Source organism: Rhinolophus sinicus, linkage group LG13 (genome assembly GCF_036562045.2).
Source record: "Rhinolophus sinicus isolate RSC01 linkage group LG13, ASM3656204v1, whole genome shotgun sequence".
Taxonomy (NCBI): Eukaryota; Metazoa; Chordata; class Mammalia; order Chiroptera; family Rhinolophidae; genus Rhinolophus; species Rhinolophus sinicus.
The window spans coordinates 2,416,535-2,441,180 of record NC_133762.1 but is presented as its reverse complement, the minus strand read 5'-3'; the positions used below and the strand labels follow the sequence as shown (position 1 = coordinate 2,441,180).

Sequence of the window (24,646 nt, the reverse complement as noted above, 5' to 3'; positions counted from 1 at the left end):
CTCTGCAGGTGGGGAAACTGAGGCTCAGATGGCTACATGACTTGCCCATGTCCACACAAAGTGACAGGTCCCCTAGTTTTCTCAAAGCCCATGGTGCTTCTTATCTTTTGTTGGGCACCCCTGGGGGAGTTGGATGGGGAGGAGAGACGCAAAGCAGCAGAGTTGTCTTTGGGGGGACTGGCCTCCTCAGATTGGATTTAGGCTCAAAGGGAAAATTCGAGCGATCTCAGCACTGCCCTCAGTCGCCTGCGTCTGGCCAGCACTGGGCCGAGCGGAGCCCGTCTCCGGAGCAGGGGTCTGTGAGCAGCCCACGTGGTAACTGGAAACGCCGGAGTGTCCGTGTTGCTCTCTGAGATGAGTGACAGCAGCGTCACATGCTCCCTGGACCTCAGAGACATGGGCCTGGGGGCGGGGCAACTCACCTGCCTGCTCCAAGGCCACCATGGTCGCCTGCTCGATCAGGTCCCGCTCAACGAAGCCCCTGAAGTCCTCGCTGTACACGCTCAGGTCCGGCAACTGGAAGGTGTAGATGGGCATCTCCAGCGGGAACTGCTCGGTGCTGCAGTCACTCGCCACGTGGGAGCGGGCCAGGGAGACGATGGCGGAGCTGGCGTGGGAAATCCCCCGCGAAAGGCGCTTTTCTACAGGGGGGGAGAGGACCACAGGAGCTATGTGGGTGTGCTGTGCGAGTGTGCACACACACGTGTGTATGCAGCATACACATGGCACTCACATGACACACACATACCACATGACACGTGTACACATGACACACACACACACTCATACCACATGCACCACACATGACACACACAGGTGTACGCACATGACTTATGCATGCACTCAAACCACACACATACACACATGCACACACACCACACCTACATGTACACCCACACCACAGGCATGCACACATACACACACACATATGCATGTATACACACATTTGCCTGCACACCCCCCATCCCTCCCCACCAGCCCTCTGTCCTGTGGTCTTTTCCCACAGGCTTCCAGCTGCTGGGCTATCAGTGCTACCACCTGGCATATGACACTTAACTCTGATCATCAAACCATTTACAACAAGGCAACTGTAAGTCCACCGCACACGTCACACGTCCACATCACAAGTACACATCATTAGAGATCACGTCCTGCTTTTTGGGTCTTAAGTTGTGTCCAACTCGATACAGCAGGGCAGCCCTCTCCCAACTCGAAATGCTATAAGGGAGACGGCCTTGGCTTTCATGCATTTGTGGACTTAAAGCAGGAAGCAATCGATTCAGCTTTTCTCCATTGTGGCGTGGATTTCACAATAGCATGCTTTACTAAAGTTACTCTGTAAACATCCCACACGAAGATACCAAAACACAATACTAAAGCCATCGTATCTGTCTGTCTTCTGTCTGGGCTTTCTGTTGCCCCAGCAATCAAAACTGCTGGTCTGCTCTGGCTCCTGCCTGGGCTTTCCAACCAGGAATGGGAAACGCAGTGTAGAGTTTCTCTAATGACAACATGTTGCCTTGTTAGGAAATTGATCACGTGATGTCCGCGCACAGCAAACAGTGGATGTGTCTGTTCTCTGGGCACTGTGAGAGCCACTTGTTGTTTGTAAGCCCTGTGCTTAATAGCTAACAGTGACCATGACACAAGAACTCTTAAGTATACAAATTAGGAATAGGTTTTCATTTTTCACGGTCAATATTTGTAATAATGATGAATTATTTTAGCAAGGCAGGAGTCCGCGGTTATTTTGCTCAGGAAAACAAAATTCAAACTGGTGTTTGAATGAGTATTGTCTGAACCCTGGGTCATCAGGACACCCACTTCATTTCAGCTTTGCCTGCTCACTGGGTGGTGGTGGTGGGGGGTGTTCTGTGCTCATGCTGATACCCTCCTGAGGCACATTGTGCCCCCTGTGCTGGCAGAAACCCACGCCCATGCCCTCATGCAGAATGGGAGCCTTTTATTTGCAAGAGCAGTGGACAGAAATAACATTAAAATAATTTTGCTAAAGTAGACTCCAAATAAGGGGGTTTTGATCCTGGGGTGGGTTAGTTTTAAATTCAAAGTTAATTCTCAGAGGCCTCGAGCTTTTGTGCAATAAGATGAATGGCACGTCCCAGAGACAGAGTCTTTCAAAACGGATCGTTTCGATTCACCCTCAGTTTCATTCTGAGACCAAGACGATTAAGTTATTTTGTATTGTGAGGAAAGGCAAGAAGGGAAGTCAAACCACACAGGCCACGAGAAAGAAGAGAAACAGAGCTCCGGGGCTGGCTTGTCTGTCAGTGGGGGGTGGTCCCTCGCTTCCTGGGGTTGGTGCAAGTCCCTGAGCAGGAGCCAAGGGGACCTCAAGTCCTTCTGCCTCTTACAAGCCATGTGAGGTCATGCCTCTTGCTGCAAACTGCCTTTTTTGTATCTGGGAAGGGAGGAGCTGTCCCATCCTTGGGGACCCAAGGGGGATGGACATCAGGTGTTCTCTGACACCCCAGGTGCTGTGTGAACCCACACCCACTGGGCAGATGCTCGCTGCTTCTCTGAACAGGTGGCCTCCTGGGCAGGGTTACCCATACTCCTTCTTGGCTTATCAGTCAGGACCTGTTCGCCCATTGATGAGATACTACGGGGACCTTAGAAACACTGCAATTCATAGAGTAACAGGCTGTTGTCAGGTAGTTCCAAATATTAAATATTTGGAGTCTGAAGGAAAAGTCTTTTTGAACTAAAAGTGAATGATGTTAAAGATAATAGAGTGAGAAATATGTGCTCCTGATTCTAACACTTCTCAACCACCACCTCTGTTAATGCACATATGTAATCTCACGTGCGCGCACACACACGTACACACACACGCACACACATGCACACTCACACACTGATTAAACATGAACTTAGTGCTCCTGCTTTTGGAAGTATAAATGAAATTTTTTTTACAGGAATCACCATGTTCAAAGTTATGCTGCAGAGAAATATAGAGATTAGAAAACAAAAGAGCGAGAATATACAGATTTCCTAACCACTGACACAGCTAACTGAAGCATCTCTGATTTAGGCCAAGGGAGGATTCTCGCCGCTCTGGCATCTGGGGCCTCCCTGACCCGGGAGAGGCTTTCCCCACTAAGGTGAGGTGACTCTTCGAGACCTCAAATGACTCACTTGCCAGCTCACCTTTTCTATGCAAACCAACCAATTCAGAGCCCATGCTCCTAACTAAGTCCCCTGTTTCTTACACTCCAGCTGGCAATATTCCTGCCCTAGTTACCCCAGGGCCAGGAACCAGAGAACTAGGGACAGACCCTGTACCCCAGAGAGCCCGCTAAAATTATTCAACTGGCCTTTCCCACAGAAACCACAATGGAGGCTGGTGCCATGTTCACTCCTCACTCCCCCTGCCTCCTGACTGGCCTGGTGCTTCCCCGTGTGGCCCTGCATGGCGTGGTGTGCCTCCTGTTTCTAAGGAACCGTGAGTATAACAACATCTTTCTTCGTGACAGTCATTTCCATGCCAGAGTGTCTTGCCACATCTGATTAAAACAAATCCTGGGTACATTGACTCTGGGTGATGAACACACAATGGGATTTATAGATGATGTAATACAGAATTGTACACCTGAAATCTATGTAATTTTACTAACAATTGTCACCCCAATAAATTTAATAAAATAAAATTAAAAAAAATAAAAAGGTGGACACAGCTTTTCTTAAAGAGGCAGATATACATATTTTAGGCTTTGTGAGCATGCAATCTTAGTCACAGCTACTCAATTCTCTTTGTAGCACTAAAGCAGCCATTGATAATGCATGAACGAAGGGTGTGATGGTGTTCCATGCTCGTGGACGGGAAGAATTAATATAGTTAAAATGTCCATACTGCCTAAGGCAATATACAGATTCAACACAATTCTATCAAACTATTGAGGACATTTTTCACAGAAATAGAACATATAATCCTAAAATTTATATGGGATAACCAAAGACCCCGGATATCCTCAGCAATCTTGAGAAATAAGAACAAAGTGTGAGGCATAATGATACCTGATGTCAAATTATACTACAAGACTACAGTAATCAAAACAGCATGGTAATGGCATAAAAACAGACACATAGATCAATGGAACAGAAAAGAGAGCCCAGAAATAAACCCATGTCTACATGGTCATTTAGTCTGCGACAACGGAAGCAAGAATTTACGGTGTGGTAAAAACAGTCTATTCAATAAATGGTGCTGGAAAACCTGGACAGACACATGAAAAGAAATGAAGCTGGACCACCTCTTTACACCATATAAAAGAATAAATTCAAAATGGATTAAAGACTTAAATGTAAGATCTGAAACCATAAAACTCCTAGAGGAAAATATAGGAAAAAAGTTTACAGACATTACCTGGAGAAAGATTTTTACTGATATATCCCCTCAGGCAAGGGAAGTAAGAGAGAAAAATAAACACTGGATTACGTCAAACTAACAGGTTTTTTCACAGAAAAGGAAACCATCAATAAAACAAAAAGGGATCCTACTGAATGAGAGAAGATATTTGTCAACGATATATCTGATAAGGGGTTAATATCCAAAATTTATAAAAAACTTTCAACTCAACCCCCCAAAAAACCAAACAACTCAATTAAAAACTGGGCAGAGGACATGAAGAGACATTTTTCTAAAACGGACATACAAATGGCCAATAAACATATGAAAAAATGCTCAACCTCACTGATCACGAGAGAAATGCAAATAAAAACCACAATGAGATATCACCTCACCCCAGTCAAAATGGCTATCATCAATAAATCAACAAACAACAAATGCTGGCGAGGATGTGGAGAAAAGGGAGCCCTTGTGCACTGTTGGTGGGATTGCAGATTGGTGCAGCCAATATGGAAAACAGTATGGAGGTAGCTCAAAAACTGGAAATGGAACTACCCTATGATCCACCAATTCCATTCCTAGATATTTATCCAGAGAAATCCAACACACTAATTCGAAGAAATGTATGCACCCCTATGTTTATTGCAGCACTATTCACAATAGTCAAGATATGGAAACAACCTAAATGCCCATCGGTAGATGACTGGATTAAGAAACTGTGGTACATTTATACAATGGAGTATTACACAGCCATAAAGAAGAAAGAAATCTTACCATTTGCAATGATATGGATGGACCTAGAGAACATTATGTTAAGTGAAATAAGTCAGAGAAAGACAGATACCATATGATCTCACTTATATGTGGAATGTAAAGAATAGAATAAATGAACAAACTAATCAGAAACAATCTCAGAGATACAGAGAAAAAAACTGAGGGTTGCTAGGTGGGAGGGGGGGTGGGTAGGGATGAGGGAGAACGTGAGGGGATTAGAAAGCACAACCAGTAACCACAATATTGCCATGGGGATATGAAAGTCAGTTTGGGGAATATCACCAATAATGTTAACCATAATTTCACATATATATATAATTATGAATGTTAACTATAATTTTACATATATATATTCACAAAGAGTACAGCATAGGGAATAGAGACAGCGGAAATGTAACGGCTGTATGCAATATCAGAGGGGTAGTAGATTGGGGGTGGCGGGTTATCACTTTGTGAGGGGTATAAATGATAAATGTCTAACTAGTACATTGTTTTGTATACCTAAAATTAATAAAAAAAAACTTTATTAAAAAAATAGGCAGTGGCCAGATTTGGCTCATTGTTTGCTGACCCTTGATTTAGAATATAACAAAATTCATTTTCCCTTTTAGTGTGCTATGATTTCTGGAAGAACTCATTTAAACATACACACATACAGAGGGTGCCAAAACAAATAATGTATACACATCTTAAGAAAGGAAAAAACTGTATTAAAATTACACTGATGGTATCCACATTGAGTACCTCTTGTAACTACAGAAGTCAAACATAACTTGTATTCATCGTTTGTTATTGATATATATTGAGTATTACAGGTTTAATATAGTTTTTTCCTTTCTTAAAATGTGTATACATTTTTTGGCACCGTGTGTGTGTGTGTGTGTGTGTGTGTGTGTGTGTGTATGTATTTATTTCAGAAACTACAATTTCTATTTTATTAAAAATACATATGATTGTTCACAGTCTCAATTACTGGAATTATGCTATGAAGACTTCTGTTTTTTCCTTAAATAATATCAGATGAAAGTCACGTATGAATAGCAGCAAGTGTCAGTTACAGTAATAAGGCCCTGGCTGCCCAACCTCTGGAAGCAGAGAGGAGGCTCTTTCTCGCTCCCTCGGTGGGAGGATCAGATAGTGGGTTGTTTTCCCTACTGCCAGTCAGAAAGAGGAGGAACTGCCACGCGGCCAAATGTCTGGATTGCCAGTGCGTGAGTGAGGCCAGGAGCCTCAACTGTGTGGAAGGAAACACGGTCACGAGGGCTGTGAGGGGAAGATCGAACTGAAAGACTCCAAGGGGTATTTTCTCCAGAGTCAGACCCAATAGCGGAAATGAAGGAGAACTTGAGAACAATTCAGAAAGATGGACGAGACAGTGACCGAGCCTCAGCGTCCTCTTCCTAACCCGCCGTGGAGATCCACAGGAGCAGAAGAGTGGGTGGGGGTTGGGTTCCATGGGTAGGGACTGGGGGAGGGTGCTCTGGCCATGCCTGTCCTCTCCCTGGTATGGCCCTGGGTGTGGGCAACTCACTACCTACACCACCAGCACCACAGCGCTGGCCTGCGCCAGCCGGAAGAATGCCAGGGCCGTGCTGGAGGACAGCTGGGACTGGGTGCCAGTAACCATGAGAACAGGTGGCTGCCAGGCCCTGAGCCTTGTCTCCTCTCTTCAACAGGCCCTGTGAGCTTAGCAGTTACAACAGAGGATGGCGTCCTCTAGAAACAAATAATTGCTAGAACAGAGGTGATGGGAGGTCCACTCAAGGCCAAAGCCAACTGTGAGGAAAGGAGCAAATGGGGAATGTTTTGAGCCCAGATGAAAGCATTGAAAGCTCTCTAACGTGAGTGCACTTCCTCGTACACTCCCATTCGGAGGAGCCCAAACCGGGGGCATGCCTTTATTCCTTTCTCCTGAGGTATACGAGCTAAGATGGCCGATAACCACAAGGCATAATGTGCTCACAGGGTAATTTCAGGAAACATCTGAAGCATCCGAGCACTGTTATAGGAAGTCTACAGAGTACTGGTGTCAGAGGAAGCAGCATAAATGGACCAGGAGGGCAAGTTTAAAAATAAGCCTAGTAAGAATGTTAAAAAAGAGATAAAGAAAATATTAGAAAGTGAAATAATAATAGAGACAAAGAGCTAACTTGGAATGAAAAATGTGAATGCTGATGAACAGAGTGAAATCAAATGAAGAATGAATGAAGATGTTGGAAGATAAGGTCAAGGAAATCTCTTACAAGACGGGAAAATGAGACGCAAGAAGATAATGGTGGCATAGTTTTAAAGCATTCAAGGAGAATCATTTGGACCTAGAATTCTTATTTCACAAAACAAAAATTTAAGTGCATCACGTAAACATCTTTAGGCATGCACGGCCTTAGGAGACTGATCATGCAAAATTCTTTTAGAAAGAAGGCTTTCAGCAAAAGATAAATGTGAATAAATAAAGAAGTTAATTGTTGTTTATACAAGGAACAAAAAAAACCTCACTATGATTGATGGCAAGTTGAGGCAGGAAGAGACAAGATGAAAACATACTAAGATACATGTCTTTTTTAGGATAAAATGTACCGTGTTTCCACTAAAATAAGACCTAACCAGAAAATAAGCCCTAGCATGATTTTTCAGGATGACATCCCCTTAACATAAGCCCTAACGAGTCTTTTGGAGCAAACCTTAATATAAGACCTGGTCTTATTTTCGGGGAAACATGGTAGTTGTTTGTAAGTTTTAAAAAATAATAGGGAGAAAATTGAAATATAGGTTTTAATGGAATAGGGGTAACTGTAACATGAATAAAAGTAGAATGTATAACTTTCAAACCAGTAGAAAAATTTAATTAGCCAGCAAATAAAGGAAAGGAGAGAAATATATTTAAAAAAAAGCATGGCAAATAAAACACATCACATAAAGAAGCACAGATATAACAATAATTGAATAAAATAAATGGATTAAATTCACTGCTTGAAACAAGAGACCCATCAATAATAGAATAATATCTGATGATAAATTTCTTACAAGAATCACATTTGATATAAAAGGACAAGGAAAGGTTGAAGATAACAGCTGAAAAACTGGCATTCCAGGCAAATATGAACCATCAGAAAGACAGGGTAGAGGTTTAATGACAACTAAGACAGATTTAAAGATAAAAAACATTATATGAGACAAAGAGACACTCTATCCCTATTGGTTAAAAAAACACACACAACCAAACAGTAGAGCAAGATGACCTAACAATTACGAACACATATGCGCCAAACAATATAGCTCAAAACAGTGGAAAGGATGAAACTAACAGACGAAACAGATAATGTACTCAATTGTAGCTCTCGTAAACAACAGAGTAAGCATAAAAAAAATCCAAGATACAGATTCCAATACAACTGGAATAATAAGACTGAGCATAGGGAAACAAAGACAACATTCATTCATAGCAGTTCTGGAGGGTTGACCTCATGCAACGTGAGAGGAATGGAATTACTGTGTAAATATTAAGAAGAATATCAAATTATTTCAGGTGCTATGATTATATATTTAGAAAAGCCAAGACATTAGGATAATCAGTATTAATAAGAGAATTAATAACAAGGTATTAATAAGAGAATTTATGTAATGACTAGATTAAAGATAAATAAGCAAAAAATAAGTTGCTTTTCTCTGTGCCTAAAGTCTTAACAGAATCTGAATAAATGGAGAGGCATATGTGATCTTGGATGGGAACACAATATTAAAATATGTCAATTATTCCTAAAATAAAATAAAAATCCAATTCAATTCCAATCAGAATTCTAATTTTAAGGCTTATATGGCAGAATAAATATCCAAAAGTAGTGAAACACTTTTGGAAAAGAATAACAATAAAGGGACTTGGCCTTGGGAGAGAGAAATACTATATGAAACTACCTCAGTTAAGTGTAACAGGATGAGCAGCTACATGGATGGACAGACAGAGTCTGGAAACAGGTCCAAATATATTTGGGAATTTAATGTATGGCAAAGTGGCGTTTCAGTTCAGTGGGAAAAGGCTGCTTTATTCAGTAAACATGCTAGACTAACTCACTCTTGATCCAGAGGAAGCCAAACTAGATCCTGAGCTATTATTTATAAAAATTTCAAATCGATTAAAAGAGCTAAGGACAAAACTTAAAAACAAATATGGGAAAATATGCTAGTAATTTTGTATCTCGGAGACCTTCTAAAGTGAGAGAGAAATATATACATATATATATAAAATAAATGTTTGTGGTCTTAATTACAAAGAATGCTACAAATTGCTATGAAAAGTGCAAACAAATCAAGAGAAAAATGGGCAAAGTATGTGAACAGGCATGGTACAGAAGGGGAAATTCAAGTGGCTAAAAAGCAAATGACAGGATGAAAGTTAAAATAACATTTTTTTCACTCTTCAGAGTAGAAAAACAACATGAAACCATTGTGAGCACATCCAGTCCTGGTAAGAATAAAGAGAAATCCTCAATTTCACACATGGCGAGCAGAAATGTGTCTGGGAAAGAAATCCTGAAGTTATTAGATAAAAACCACACATGTGTCAGCCCAGTAAATCCACTTTGAGAATACTAACACACATAAATGAAAGTACGAGTATGTAAGACTGCAGGTAGAAAGCTTATTTCAGCATTGCTTGTAGTGTCAGAAAAAAACAAACAAACAACAACAAAACCCAAGAAAAAAACAGAATAAGCATTACCACAGGTGTGGCTTATATGCCATGGAATAAAATATTAGGAGAATATGTTTGTGACTTTTTTAGTCAACAAAACAAGCAATCTGCAAAGTATTGTGTGCATTTGGCTCTGATGCATTCATATTTTGACAAACGTAGTGAGAGCAGAGGAGGGAGACAGACCAGGACATAACCACTGGTTAGTACTCCGGGAGGTTTGGGAGGTGTGGAGAAGAAAACTTGGTTTTCTGTACATATCTTTGGACTGTTTCCTTTGTTACAGTAGCATGTCTTACTCTGTCATTAAGAAACAGCAAAGAGCAAACGGAGCCCATGGGACGAGGAACATCAGTGCTGAATAGATTTGGAAACTATGCTACTTGGGAAGGAATGGAAGGAACTGGAGATGCGTGGCCTGGAAAAAGCAGGACTGCAGGAGGCGTATGAGTACGTGGGCCTATAATCGCCCAGGGTCCTAGAGAACTGGACTCTCTCCTGCTTTTCTGAGGCATGGATGGAAGCTGCAAGGACAGTCCAGCTCAGTCTGAGGAACGAGGCACTGAGAGCCTGACCTGCCTGCAGCTGGCAGGTGATGACCTCACCATTCCTGCACCCCCAGCCCCACCCCCGCAGCAAACCAGGGTGCTGGTCCCTCAGCTGGTACCTTGAGCGACATCGTCCTGTCTCTGCAGGCAGGACCGCTCCACCTTCTGTCCAGGCTGGGGTGGCTCTCGCTCGGGCTGCTTGGGACATCTGCCCTCGTTGAACACATGGGGCAGGTTGGCTGTGTGCACCTGTCGGAGCTGCTCATAGTCACTCAGGGCAGCTGTCAGGTCCCAGTTTTTGCCTGTGGACAAGAGATGACAAGGGATTCTAGCATTAAGGCACATGACGGGCTCATTGTAGGAAACAACTCTGCAAAGAAGGGTTTCTCATTAGCATGGTCATGAAGAATTTTCCAGCAGTAGCTCTTGGTTTCAAAGGGATACCATGACTTTAGGGGTAATCTCCAAAAGTAGAATTTCACACCCACGGAGGGTGTCCACCTACTATGTGATGCGTCCAGTCTCATAGACTTTAGATTCACACACACACACACACACACACACACACACACACACACACACACACTTCAAAACGACATTCTAATTGCCATAGCCCTGTCAAAAACCAAGTTGTAGAGCTCACTCTCAGAGGAGAGCAAAATGTCAGTAAAAAAATGAATAAGAAACATTCTCAACTGTTCTGTGGGCTTTTTTTTTTTGAGCTTAATATGGGACAAGCAGACACTTGGTGGAGGTCCTCTGTGCGACGGCCTTAGCAAGAGGCAGACTTCAGAGCCTGGGCACTGAATGGGGCGAGATGCCAGGCAGACCTGGGACGAGTGCTCAGCAGGGCCCCCCAACATTGGGATGGGTGCTGAGAGTTGGAGCAGACCCTTCACAGCACTAGGGGAGCTCTGTGGGGGCTGGAACTCAGAATGGGGGCTCTGATTCCTGACTGAGGGTCGGGGGACCTCTAAAGGAAGGGAGCAGACATCACACACGAAATCCCACTCAATTGGGCATCATGCACTTTTTAAAGACAAGGGATTAAACGCCCAGCTTTCATTTGAAAGAACAAATAAAATCTTATCGTCTTCCGGTGAGCTGCGAATTGCAGATATTAATCATGTTGACAAATTAGATGCTGAATTACGTGTGTCTACAGTAGAACGAGGCTTTGAATGTATAAAATAATATCTGAGCATCTTCCCTCGGTCTTTCTACTGTTTTCTAGGACAGACTTGAAACTATCAATCATCATACTTAAATTATATCACACGGTCATTTACAATTTAATCGTATTTTTTTCCCCTCTGTCAGCAAACAAAAACCCAACAGAAGCATCTTGGCACCATCTCAGTGGATAAGAAAAGCAAATTAAAGCACCCAGATCACTCTATAAAAAGATAGCAGGGCTCGTGGGGTTTCTATAAGTGACAGTAGGTGGGGGGAGTGGCATACCTCACCCCCGTTATTGTTAGCAGTAGTAATGGGGGGTGGCCTTGGGCGTGGGGGTGGGGTGGTGGCCACGCCAGGGCTGGTTTAGGGGAACGAACAGTCACATGTACAAATACTACCTCTTGATCAAAACCTGCCGTTTCTGAGTCGAAGTGGTGGTGACTGTGACACAGGCACTTGTATCCCAGGGCACAAGTTCCAAGAAGAGAAGGACAAAGGCCTGTCCTTAGGGCCATTATGCCCCCACAGGGGCGACAACCTGGTGGCACCTCACTCAGGTGCAGGGCTGAGGGGGAAACGCCAAAGGAGCTCAAACCTGTCCGGAGGAAGGTCAAGGAGAGGGGAGCGGAGAAGGGGCACTGCCACCCCTGGTTCCTACCACAAAACGCAGCCACTGCACTATGGCTGCGTAGTAGCAGTGACAGCGGTGGGTAAGGTCTGGCTGCAGAGGGCAGCAGAGCAGAGAAACAGCTCACGTAGAGCGTCTGAGGAGCTCTGGGTATAGCTGGGACCACATGGGGTGCAGGCATTATTCTGGCACGTCCCAAGTGGAAAACGAGGCTTAGAGTGCTACGGCATCTGCTGCTGCCCCCCATTGGACACGTCATGGTGCTGGCATGTGAGCCCTGCAGTCTGGGTCTTTCCACTGAGCTGCATGTCCCCTGCAGGGCTGCCCGGGCACAAGACCTGGTCCTGGAAGAGCCATAGCTGGCACGGCTCCTGAGGGCAGCCCACTGCCTCCCCACGGCACGCCTCCCACCCACCCACAGGAAAGAGCCTGTCCTGCTGTGCCTGTTTGGTCCCCAGAGTCCCGTCCACAGCTCCCACCCCTTGGTGGCCAGGCCCGAGCGTGCAGGCAGCATACAGCTCTCACGTGCAACCTCCCTGGGCCAGCGCCGCAGGATGGGGTGCGGTCCCACTGCCTGCCTCTGTCAGAGGACCAACTGGGACAACACCGAGATGGCACGTGTGCAGCCACCAGGGGAGGCCTGTTGTCACGCGGGTGTCATGTGGGGTCTCAGCTCCCGCTCCCCGCTAAGAATGCAGGCTATGGTGAGGCCAAAAAGGAACACCCACAGAGCCATGGATAGGGGAGTCATACCACTATGTTCTCGCTGGCAGCTGGGTTGCAGACTCAGGGAACAAACACCTGCCTGCACCCCGACAAGGGGTCTTCCTGTACCCCAGTCTCTCTGGCGGCCGGGTGAGAAGCACACAAAGTAGGATCCACACGATCCCCAATCTGCCGTCCACCTTTCTGCCTGCCAACCAACCAGCGCAGTCATGGCAGTTATATCAGTGGCCAGTGGCTAACTGGTTACAGCTAATGGCCAACCAGTCTCAGCTGATGGCCATCTACTACCTGAGCCAGCACCTTTCCACGTGAGGCATAGAGCCTGGAAACTGCTCTCTGGGACTCTGTGCCCACACCCGTCCATTCTGCTCTCCTCCCCAGTGGCCTCTCACTCTGCTGACGGTCCAACTGGCTCATGCCTCCCCTGTGTTCTTCTAGCACAGCGTTGTACGCACGCGCCCTTCGCTACACACCTGCCTGGTATCCTAACCAGCGAGCATCCTTGTCCTGACCTGGGCCTCACCTGGTCCCAAATCGACTCTGTGGGTGTGAGGTAAGAGCAAAGACGGAGGGGAGGGGAGAAGAGAGGGAAGGGGAGGGGAGAGGAGGGGAGGGGAGGGGAGGGAGAGCACTGCTCCAGGAGCCTAGCTCCTAAATGCTCCCTGCTAAGATTCTAAGAATTCCTCAGGAGTCAGCACTTCAGTGTGGATAGGCCCAAGAGGCCACTGAAGTGGGAAGGAAACAAGACAGACAGCAGACAAAACCATCAGTTGTTTGGGGAGTCAGACGCGCTCAGGATACGCTTCCTGCTTTACACGGTTCCAAAGATGGTGGCTCAGGAAAAACAGAATTGTAAATGGTGACTAACAGACGCCCTGAGTGGGGTGCCCCACTGGTCAGCTTGGCATTGGAGGGTGGGATGTGTAGGTTGTATCTAAAAACAACATCTAGACGATGGACACGAGTGGGTCCCTGGTGGCCTGGCGGAATGCTTTGGTGCCCAGACAGCATACATTTCAAGGCCCCTTTGCATCTTTTCCATTTTAAGCTTTGGAGAGTCCCAACAGATGTCACAGTGACAGGAAGGGCAGATTCCCCTGGGGCCTTACCACCTCAGGGAGGGAATGGGCTAAGGCCCAGATGGACTCTATAGGTTGGTGAAGTGATGTCCGTTGGCTGCTGGGGACAACGCCTGAAGAGTGACTCAGCTGTGAGCCATCAGTGGCCGCTCTCCACTCTGGCAGGAGTGCCTGGGCCCCCAAGAAAAGGATCTGGGCACAGGAGCTACAAACTATTTTCTCGTGTGTGTGCGTGTGTGTGTGTGTGTGTGTGTGTGTGTGTGTGTATGTGTTTTGTCCAGATCTCAATAAAGAAAAAGAAGAAAAAGATTAATAACCCAAAAGCTACATGGCAAAGGACGTGAATGGAGAGTTCATGGGAAATAATTACAAATGGCCCTTAAACATCTGAAAATCTGCTAATTTCATTCGCAAAAGAAATACAAAGTAGAAATATACTGAGAAACAATTTTACACACATCAGAGAGATGAAAATGTAAAAGTTGGCAATGCTCCTGCTTACCAACTTTGTGGTTAAATAGGCTCACTCGCCCACTTGCTGGTGGAGGTGCACAATGACAGAACCCCAAGGAAGGCAATTTCCCAGCAGTCATCGACATTATAGCACATTTATCCTGTGACCCAGCCACCCCACTTGTGGGAATTCATCCTACAGAAATACCTATACACATAAATCTGAGACATGTACAATGCAGTCACTGCAACACAATTTATAACAGTAAAATAATGGAAACAAGCTAAGTGTCCATCTATAGGGGATTATTAAATAAATTATAGTACCTTCCATCTAATAATGTTATGATGAAATAGTCATGGAAAGGTCCCTAACAGACATTAGGGAATGAAATAAGGGAGGTGTAAAATACTTACAGTCCTACCTTTTGAGTAAGAATAGAAATCTATACTGTACCTGTATCTATAGCTGTACCTTATATATATCTGTCTGTCTATCTATCTATCTATCTATCTATCTGTCTGTCTGTCTGTCTGTCTGTCTGTCTGTCTGTCTGTCTGTCTATCTGTCTATCTATCTATCTATCACAACCTTCAAGGGACTTCAAAGTTCATGACAAATTCCATCCCTCCCCCCTTTTAAATTTGGGTGCTTTAAAAGTGCATTATCTTTATAACGAATTTTGATAAATATTATTTTGTATCGTCTCAGTATCTAATAAAAATGGTGAATTAGTTAGGGTCGGTTAAGCTGTGCTAGTCAGCAGACTCCCCCCCACACCTGCCACCATCAGTATCTCACAGAGAAAGGTTTGTTCCTTTCACACACAGTGTCTGGGGGCGGCCAGGCCCGCGGTGGCTCCCCCCACACAATCACCTAGGGACCCAGGTGTTTTCTGCAGCGCATGCCTCCCAAGGTGGCCCTGGGGGCACCAGGCAGAGGGGGCGGAGCATACGTTTCTCCCACACTTCACAGCGGTCGCTCCTCAAACCTCATCTCCTGAGACAGGTCATGACGGGGCCTGGAAGTGCAGTCACTGTCACTGCCCCTGCACTGTGGGGACCTGTGACGTGGCCATGTCCATGAGCAGGGGACCTGGGAGATGACGTCTCTGCTTGTAGACAGCGGACCTAGTAAATTGCCCTACCTCAAACATTTGAGAACTACAGATACAAGAAATCCTGGGTATGTACTTGTCTGCATATGTGCACATACACATGTATGTACGTACGGGTCTACACATCCACACATGCACAGATGTGTGAGACCTGACAGAAGGAGCACGAAACACTCTGGGAGTTTTCTCGAAAGGGGAGGACCACAAGTGACTTTCATTTCCTTTGTTGTAGTTCCTTAACTTTCTTCCATGAATTCATCTAATGTTTAAAATATCCACGGGGCCTGAGTTTACTGGAATGACTGGTGGACGGGATTCCTTTGTCTCGGTTACTCACTGGCTCTCTTTTGGTTTTGTTTTTAACAAATATGCACACATCCAAAGCTCAAATAAATTACGATGCAACCATTTCAAACAACTGGTTAAATAATAGAGAAAAGTAAATTAAAACAGCCAACTTTGGCACTGAGGGGTGACTATTTTATGTTAATCTGCAGAGTTAAGTATTGAAATTGCCAACATCATAGTGATGTGAAATATAATCTAATTAGTATATTTTTATGGTAAAAGGATAAAATAATTCTGGAAAGAAAATCTTCAATTTGGTCATGTATATGTATCAACTGAATAAAAGAAGAGCAATTTCCGTACAATGGCGGATACTAACTCATTGTTGACTTCTTCCACAAATGAAGTAGTTTAACTGTTGTATGAACATTTAAGCGAATATGTACTTGCAGTCTGAGACATTCTATTCTGGGTGTCACACACTCCCAAGCTTATAAACAAAGTGTAACTTTGAAATATGTCCAGATGTGTAGGCTTTCAATGCAATTAATCTAAACAGGGATGCAAATATATGATGAACCATTTTTATAGCAGATAAAGAAACATGGACACTGCCCCACTGCTGCCCTGGGGGAAAGGCCTGGTTCATCCACCAATCCTGACAAAGACCCCGTTTGTGTGGGTGTCTTTCCCTGGGCACTGACGACAGAAATATGAATAAGGACCCACCTGTGCTTCTTATGAGCCCGCCGGGCTGGCGGTAGGACAGACATGTAAACAGCTGTCGTGGCTGGGATGGCTGAGAGGTGTGTGCAGAGGGTGGGGTGTGCACAGGGCCGCACGCCTGTCACTTGTGAGCGAGGGGAGGAGACGTCCCAGCAGAGGAGGAGGCAGGCGAGGAAAGGGGAACAGCACACACAGAGGCTCAGAGGCTTGCAAACCACCGTCTGCCCAGCCAATTGCACAGAGGTGTTGGGGTCCAGGGATTTGGGTGCTGGTCAAGGAAAAAAGATGTGACAACAAGGTGGCAGTGACACTCACAGACTCTGCTGGGCGATGCTTGGACAGGTTTGCTTGTGATAAGTCTTTCTCAGCAGGAGACTGTCTGAAGGCTACCTGGGGGTCTCTACTCAGAAGGGGGGGGAAGGGGAGAAGGACTCTGTATCCAGGGGTGTCCCTGCAGCAGGCCGGGGACTCCCTGTGTCTGAGAGGTCCTGGGTCTTACAGCCGAAGGCTCTACCTTATCAATGGCCAGCAGATGCTGGGGAAGGTTTCGGAGGGAAGGCAAAGCAGGAAAGTTACAAATGCCTAAAATCTCCCCATCTGGGCTATGTTTAAAACAATTGGATGGGTAAAAATGGGAGGTTGGCAGGCTTTGGACCCAGGGCCTCAGCCTGCAGTGAAGAAACAACCAAGCTAGGAGCCAACACGCAAGGGCCATCAGCAGTCATTGTCGAGGGGTCACCAGGGCTGGGCTGTAGGGTTGGATCAGAAAAGACCCAGATGATACTCTGGTGGGTCTTTCAAACATATATACCGGGGATGCCAAAAAATGTATACACATTTTAAGAAAGCAAAACTATTAAAATTGTAATATTCAATACAAGTCATGTGTGGCTTCTGCAATTACCAGAGGTGCTCAAAGTGGTTCCCATCAGCGTCCAGACACTTCTGATTACGGCGAACTACTGCTTGAGCAACGCTGACCAAAGTGTCCACGTGTATACATTTTTTGGCACCTTAGTATGTGTGTGTATGTCCACACACACACACACACACACACAAACACACACACACACATGAGGTCAGACAATTAAGTTTGCAAACTCATCCTAGAAAAAGCGCTACATACCTCATTGCTGAATATCACTATGGTCACCTTCGAAGTAGTCCCCTTGGGAAGCTATGCACCGATGCCAGCGCCTAGTCCACCCTTCAAAGCAATTTTGGAACTCTTTTTCTGGAATGGCCATCAGAGCTGTCATTGTATTACCCTTGATGTCCTGAATGTCATCAAAATGTCTTCCTTTCAATATTTCCTTTATCTTCGGGTAAAGAAAGAAGTCATTGGGGGCCAGATCAGTGAGTAGGGAGGGTGTTCCAATACAGTGATTTGTTCACTGGCTAAAAACTCCCTCACAGACAGTGCCGTGTGAGCTGGTGCATTGGCATGATGCAAGAGCCATGAATTGTTGGCGAAAGTTCAGGTCGTCTTTTTTACAAGCCTTTTCAGCACTTCCAAATAGTAAACTTGGTTACCTGTTTGTCCAGCTAGTACAAATTCATAATGAATAATCCCTCTGACATCAAAAAAGGTTATCAACATCGTTGCAACAAGTTTACGAACTGAATTGTCAGACCTCATATATATATATGTGTGTGTGTGTGTGTGTGTGTGTGTATATATATATACACAACTTGATTTCAAAGTGCTGTCTCATACCCAGTCACACCCCCTACTCTCCGGGCATCCAAGCAGCGCTGTCCCTGCCATTGCTTCAGGGGAGGTGGACACCTACGTTGCAGGAAGAGACCCAATCTGTGGCTCAAACCATCTTCGCGGCTCCAGCCTCCAGCTCTCACTCTCTGCAATCAGCAGTAAGTGGCTCCATCGACTAAAGCAAGGACCCCGGGCTTTAATTGTCAAATGGTGCTTCATGACATGTCTGATTCCTGGCTTCCATTAGGTCAAAGACAGTCAGCCGACTGTCCTAATGAGACACTGGGTCCCGGTACTTGAGGTGTGTTCTGCTCCTGTGATGTGGGCGGCTGTCCATCGTGTGTGTCCTCTAATTCTACCTCTGGGCCTTAGGTCCACATGTCATTTAACAAAGAAATCTACTCCTTGCGGTGAAATTGGTTCAGTTAAAAATTCCCGAGGCAGCTTTTTGAAACAAATCAAACTGAATCCTGAATATCTGAGAAATAAATCACTTTATGTCGCTTGGCTGTTTGCCAGCCTGGCCTCCACGAGGAGTCGTAATTTGTGCCTGCTTAAGAAATCCTTCTAGCGCTGTCCATCCAGTTCTACCAAGGTGTCCCATCGCTCCCCTCCCACCGTATTATGTGCCTCAAGGCCAGCAATGAGAATGCTGCAGCCATGGGGTCCAGGCCTCCCACCCAGCCAGGTTCCTCTCTGGGGAGCAAGGGGGCCCTGGAGGATGACTGGCCCCCCAAAAGTGAGTCAGAGACCCCAGAGCACAGTGAAAAAGCCACCGCGGGCAGTTGACCAGTCCACATGACAGAAAGAAAGGCTGCTTGAATTCCTACGACATTTTCTGCTCGTTCAGATTCAATGGAATCCTATGTCTACAAAATAGTCCAATTACAACCATGTAGGAAGTGGGATTCAGGGGAACAGTGCTTGCCGTCCTCCCCGGTTGCCTGGTGGAGAAGGTGGAGTGCCCAGGAGAAGCAGGTGAGGGCGGGGATAGAGCTCAGTACAGGTACAGAGCCCACCTTGCTGGGTGGGGCCCGAGGCCAGGAGGCTGCACCCCCCCCCCAGGAGGCCGGCTCGTGCACTCAACAGGGTTCCCGGGTGCTGCTTTCGTACGCTGGCACCAGGCTGTTCCCTAATAAGGTGAGAGACCCACTGCTGTCAGGGTCCTATGGCTTTTGGAGGACAGCATTGTCGGTCATTAGAGGAGCAAGGTCAAACCCTGCAGTGGGTCGTATCACAGGCTGTGGGTAAGCGAGGTGGCCTGTGCAGGGTGGGGCACCCCCAAGTTGCAGGATTTTATTTTGAGAGAGATGAGAGCATTGGCAGATTTGCAGCCACAGAAAGAAAGTTCCCACGTCCTTTTATTTAATTTTCAAAATGTTCAGTTTTATATACCACATGTCAGTGAAATCACATGGTTCCCGACTTTTTCTGTCTGACTTATTTCATTTAGCATAATAATCTCAAGATCTATCCATGTTGTCGCAAATGGCACTAACTCATCTTCCTATGGGATCAAATATATGGTGACGGAAAGAGAACTGACTCTGGGTGGTGAACACACAATATGATATGTAGATGACGTATTGCAGAAGTGTACACCTGAAACCTATGTAACTTTACTAACAATTGCCACCTCAATAAACTTTAATTAAAAAAAAATTTGTGGCACAGTTTACACACAGTGCAGTGAACGCCCAGACCAATGCTCAGTTCGATGACTTTTGCCAAGTGCACCCACCTGTGTCACCACGTCCCTCACACCCAGAAGGGTGTCATGCCCTTCTCCAGTCAGTCCCTCCATAGTAGTTTCCTATTGCTGCGTGACAAATCGCCACACACACAGTGACTTAAACAGCTCCCATCTATGACCTCGTGGTTTTGTGGGCCTAGTCTAGTGAACTCGGCTGGTTTCTCCACTTGGAGTCTCACAAAGCTAAAGTGGAGGTGTTGGCAGGACTGGTTCCTTTCTGGAAGCTCTAGACCAGCACCGCTTCTGGCATCATTCTGGCTGCAGCAGGACTCGGTTCCCTGTGGCTGCAGCACAGAGTCCCATTTCCTTGAGAGCTGTCAGCCGGAGGTACCTGTCAGCTTCTCCGAGCCAGCCATGGCGGGCGACGAGTCTGTCTCTCCACACTGAATCTGTCTGATCTTTTCTTCCTCGTCTTCTGATACTTCTGCCTTCCTCTTCTGCTTTCAAGAGATCGCCTCGGGCCAGCCCGGATAATCCTAGGACATCTTCTGTTTCAGAGGCAGCTGAACAGCAGCCTGAATTCCATCTGCCACATCCCTCCGTGGCCAGTACCTACCGCAGTGTCTGATTCCGTGCGCACTGGGAGCAGGAATCTTGGGGCGTCTCTAGCATTTTGTTCCCACACAGCCCTGTTCTCGAGACTCATCTCAATGCAATCAGGCTACACGTACCCTCCTGGGTCGGCCTCTCCACCCAGATTAAGGTCTGTGACAGCCGTCCCGGTAAACACATCACTAGTTCATGCGTGAACACGTCAGTTACTTTATCCATTCGCTTTTTGAGGGGTATCTGGGTGGTTTCCAGATTTGGGTGATTATAAACAAAGCTGCTGTAAACATTCCAATACAAACTGGTTTGGGGCATATGTTTTCATTTTTCTTCAGTAAATAGCCAAGAGCAGAATTGGTGGATCAAGGGGAAACTCTATTCTTAGTCTTATAAGAAACCACCAAACACTTTCCCAAAGTGGTTTCATCATTGTGCTTTCCTAGCAGCAATGAACCAGTGCTGTTTCTTCCACATTATTCTACCAGTTGGTATCGTCAGTCTTCTTAATTTTAGCCATTTTGGTGGCTGTGTACTGATATCTCATTGTGGTTTTAATTTCTGTTTCCCGGCTGACTTACCTAAAAATCTTTTCATGTACTTACTGGTCATTCATCTTTCTTCCTTTTAAAATAGTCTTTTGCTCTTTTTTTAATGAGATTATTTTATTTTTATAATTAATTTGCAGCTGTTATTTATATGCTCAGGATACAAGCACTTTTTCAGATACGTGTTTTATAGGTATTATGTCCCCCTTTGTGGCTTATTCATTACACAAAAGTGTCTTTGATGAACAGGAATTTTTGATCTTGAGGAAATTCAGTTTCTCATGTGTTTCCCCTTTCATAGTTCGTCCTTTTTTTGGTGTCTCTCAAATGTGTTTGCTAACTGCAGGGTCATGAAGATGTCCCTGCCCCAGGCCTTCTTCTAGAAGCTTTATCGTTTTTGTTCTTACGTTACAGGGTGTAACCGGCGTGAAGCGGTTTGTGTGTATGGCGTGAGGCAGAAGGTCGAGGTTCTTTTTTCTTTCTTTTCTTTTAAACATAATGTTTTATAGGTGTTCTAGCTATGTAAAAGTTATAAATGTATAGGTGTTTTTATATATAAATGTTTTCATGTTTTCAGTCCCAACTGGGACATTTAAAACCTATTCCATTCCTTTTTCCATCAGATGAGGCCTCACCATGCCATGTTCTCTCCATGCAACGTCCCAGGGGGTGGCCAGAGGACAGGGAGGGGCAGGACACAGGATCTGAGCGTGTGCAGGGTCAGAGCTGGGACCAGCCTGTGGTGGGTGCGCTCACGTGTACGTGTGTGTGGGTAGAGGATGTGCGGGTATGTCTGTGCTACGTGCATGCGGTGTGTGTGTGTTGTGTTGCATGCGTGTGGAATGTGGGAAGATTCTGCAAGCACCTGTGTGCAGTCTGGCATGAGCTGTGAGGTGCGTGTGTAGAATGGGGTGCAGGGTGAATAGTGGTCTGGGTGAATACGATGTCTGACTAGGAAGTTCGTGAACTTGTCACAACGATGTTGTTAACCTTTTTTGATATCAGAAGGATTGTTCATTATGAATTTGTACCAACTGGACAAACAGTCCACCAAGTTGACTATTTGGAAATGCTGACAAGGCTGCGTGAAAAAGTTAGATGACCTGAACTTTTTGCCAACAATTCACGGCTCTTGCATCACGACAATGCACCAGCTCACACGGCACTGTCTGTGCGGGAGTTTTTAGCCAGTAAACAAATCACTGTATTGGAACACCCTCCCTACTCACCTGATCTGGCCCCCAGTGACTTCTTTCTTTACCCAAATATAAAGGAAATACTGAAAGGAAGACATTTTGATGACATTCAGGACATCAAGGGTAATACGACGACAGCTCTGATGGCCATTCCAGAAAAAGAGTTCCAAAATTGCTTTGAAGGGTGGACTAGGCACTGGCGTCAGTGCAAAGCTTCCCAAGGGGAGGACTTTGAAGGTGACCGTAGTGATATTCAGCCATGTAGTATGTAGTACTTTTTCTAGGATGAGTTTGCGAACTTAATTGTCAGACCTCATATACTGTGTGGTGTGTGTGTGTGGTGTCTACACATTGGTTCCTGAGGGCAGCCATTCGTTTGGCTCCCTCTATGGCAGCCACAGACCTCAAGGACCCCTGAATTGTGAGGAATGTGAGGGATACACTGGACACACGGGCGCACCGGGGACAGTGGCTATGCGTTTAGTGTCACGGGGCCGCCTGTATTGGAAACCTGAGCTGTTCTCCTCTGAAACACCAACCTGGACCCCTGGGTGGAGCAGAGGCCTGACTCTCCTTGGTGGCATCTGGGCCTGACACATCCGAGTTGCAGGGCTGGCGGTGGCACACACGTCCACTTGCATTGGCAGTATGGACACTCTGCTGGTGGCCAGGGATTTCCAGGTAGGAAAAGCCATGAGGGGGCATCGTCACACTCACCCACCCCCATTGCTGACACCCTGCTGGGGACTCAGGCCTGTAATCATGGAACAAACCAATTAAAGCAGAGAACAATCAATTATTTTTTTCAGACTCATTTTCTGGAATGGTTTAACCCATGCCTCAGGCCAAACATTCTGCCAGTTCTATAAGGAACTCTAGTAGTGACACTCCTGTGATGTCAGTGCTAAAAGGAAGAGTCCACCTGCCTTTGCCTGGAGCAGGGTCTTCCTCCCACTCCAATGCCCTTTCCAGCTGCTAGGGAGACCGTGCCTGGCTGCACGTGGACAGGGAGTGGTGACAGAGAGGGCTCCCATTTCCAGCACTGAACTCTCTCTGCTGTGTGGGGAGCCATGGTTACAGCTAACTCCGAGCCGTTTATGCTTAACTTAAGCTGCTGAGGAATGTGGTGGGAGCGGCCAGTTCCCGGACACAGAAGACTGATGCCTATCAGGGCAATTGATAGGATAATTACTTTTGAGAGTTTCAGTGAATTTTGTATCCTCTATGTAAAAGTTAAAGAATTTACATTTGCTAAGATAATGCATACTTTCGTTGCTAAGTTGCACGTACTCAAACTGCTTATATGGGTGCAGTAAAATAAACTCGGAGGCTTCAGCATCACTGGAGTCCGATTGATCGCATCATCATTTTGTGTGAGTGTCTTTTATTCATTCCCACTCCCCCATTCGGGTTCTGATCGACTTGTGGCGGCTGGCCCGTCACACTTGGCGCCCGAACAGGGACCTGAATACGGGGGTAACAGTGAGGAACACCGCGTGGCAAGGGCCCGTCTCGTAGAGGAGCTTATTTCAGTGGATGCGCGGTGAGTAAGACACTGTGATATTACCTCTCGGTCGAATGAATGTGTGAATGAGTGATAGTTCCACGACTTCTTGTCACGGAGCTTGATTGGGCCCTAATCTGAGGTTCCGTTTCTGTCATACGGCATAACGGCGACTGGATTTCAATCCACCAGTTCGGGGATTTATACCGAAGCGCCTTAGCCAAGACAGATTTAGTCCTGCGAGGGGCACGGCCAGACGGGCATCTGATTGTTTTCTTTGTTGACTGAAGGGCCGAGAAAGGGAAAAAATGGGTCACGTGAGCAGCAAGGACCTGTATGTTAGAGGACTTAAGAAGTTGCTTGCCGCCCGTGGCAGTCGGGTGAGCAGAGAACAGTTAGACAAGTTTTTAGAATTTGTAAAAGAAGTCTGTCCATGGTTTCCAGAAAAAGGCACTGTCAGTAACCGTGAGGGCTGCAAGCTAGAAAAAGTGAAACAAGCTGGGAACGAGGAAATTCTTCCGCCTGCCGCTTCTCCGGCAGAGAGAGAGGAGGGGGAGGGAGCCAGACATACAGAAAGATTTTTTAAGGTTAATAAAGAGCCTGTTTGTCAGGAATCTCCGGTTGAGCACTGGGAAGATTTAGACCCTCAGGATCAGGAAGAATTAGAGGATGAGGCAGCCAAAAATGATAGGGATAAATACCCTCCGTTGGTGGCTATGGCTCAAGGAGACGAGCAACCTGCAGGCACTGCACTTTCTCTTGCAGATCAGCTAAAAAAGATTCAGGGACAGTTGATAGAACTTAAAGTTG

At 45.8% G+C, this 24,646-nt stretch overlaps 1 protein-coding gene across 1 annotated transcript in view; it reads right to left on the bottom strand.

The window, feature by feature from the left end:
* The window catches only part of OTUD7A (OTU deubiquitinase 7A), a 211,626-nt gene that overhangs the window by 57,467 nt on the left and 129,513 nt on the right, over positions 1-24,646 (bottom strand). Inside the window, 2 exon segments of the mRNA XM_074318359.1 lie at positions 423-641; positions 10,498-10,680. Coding sequence (XP_074174460.1) covers positions 423-641; positions 10,498-10,680 — 402 coding nt within the window.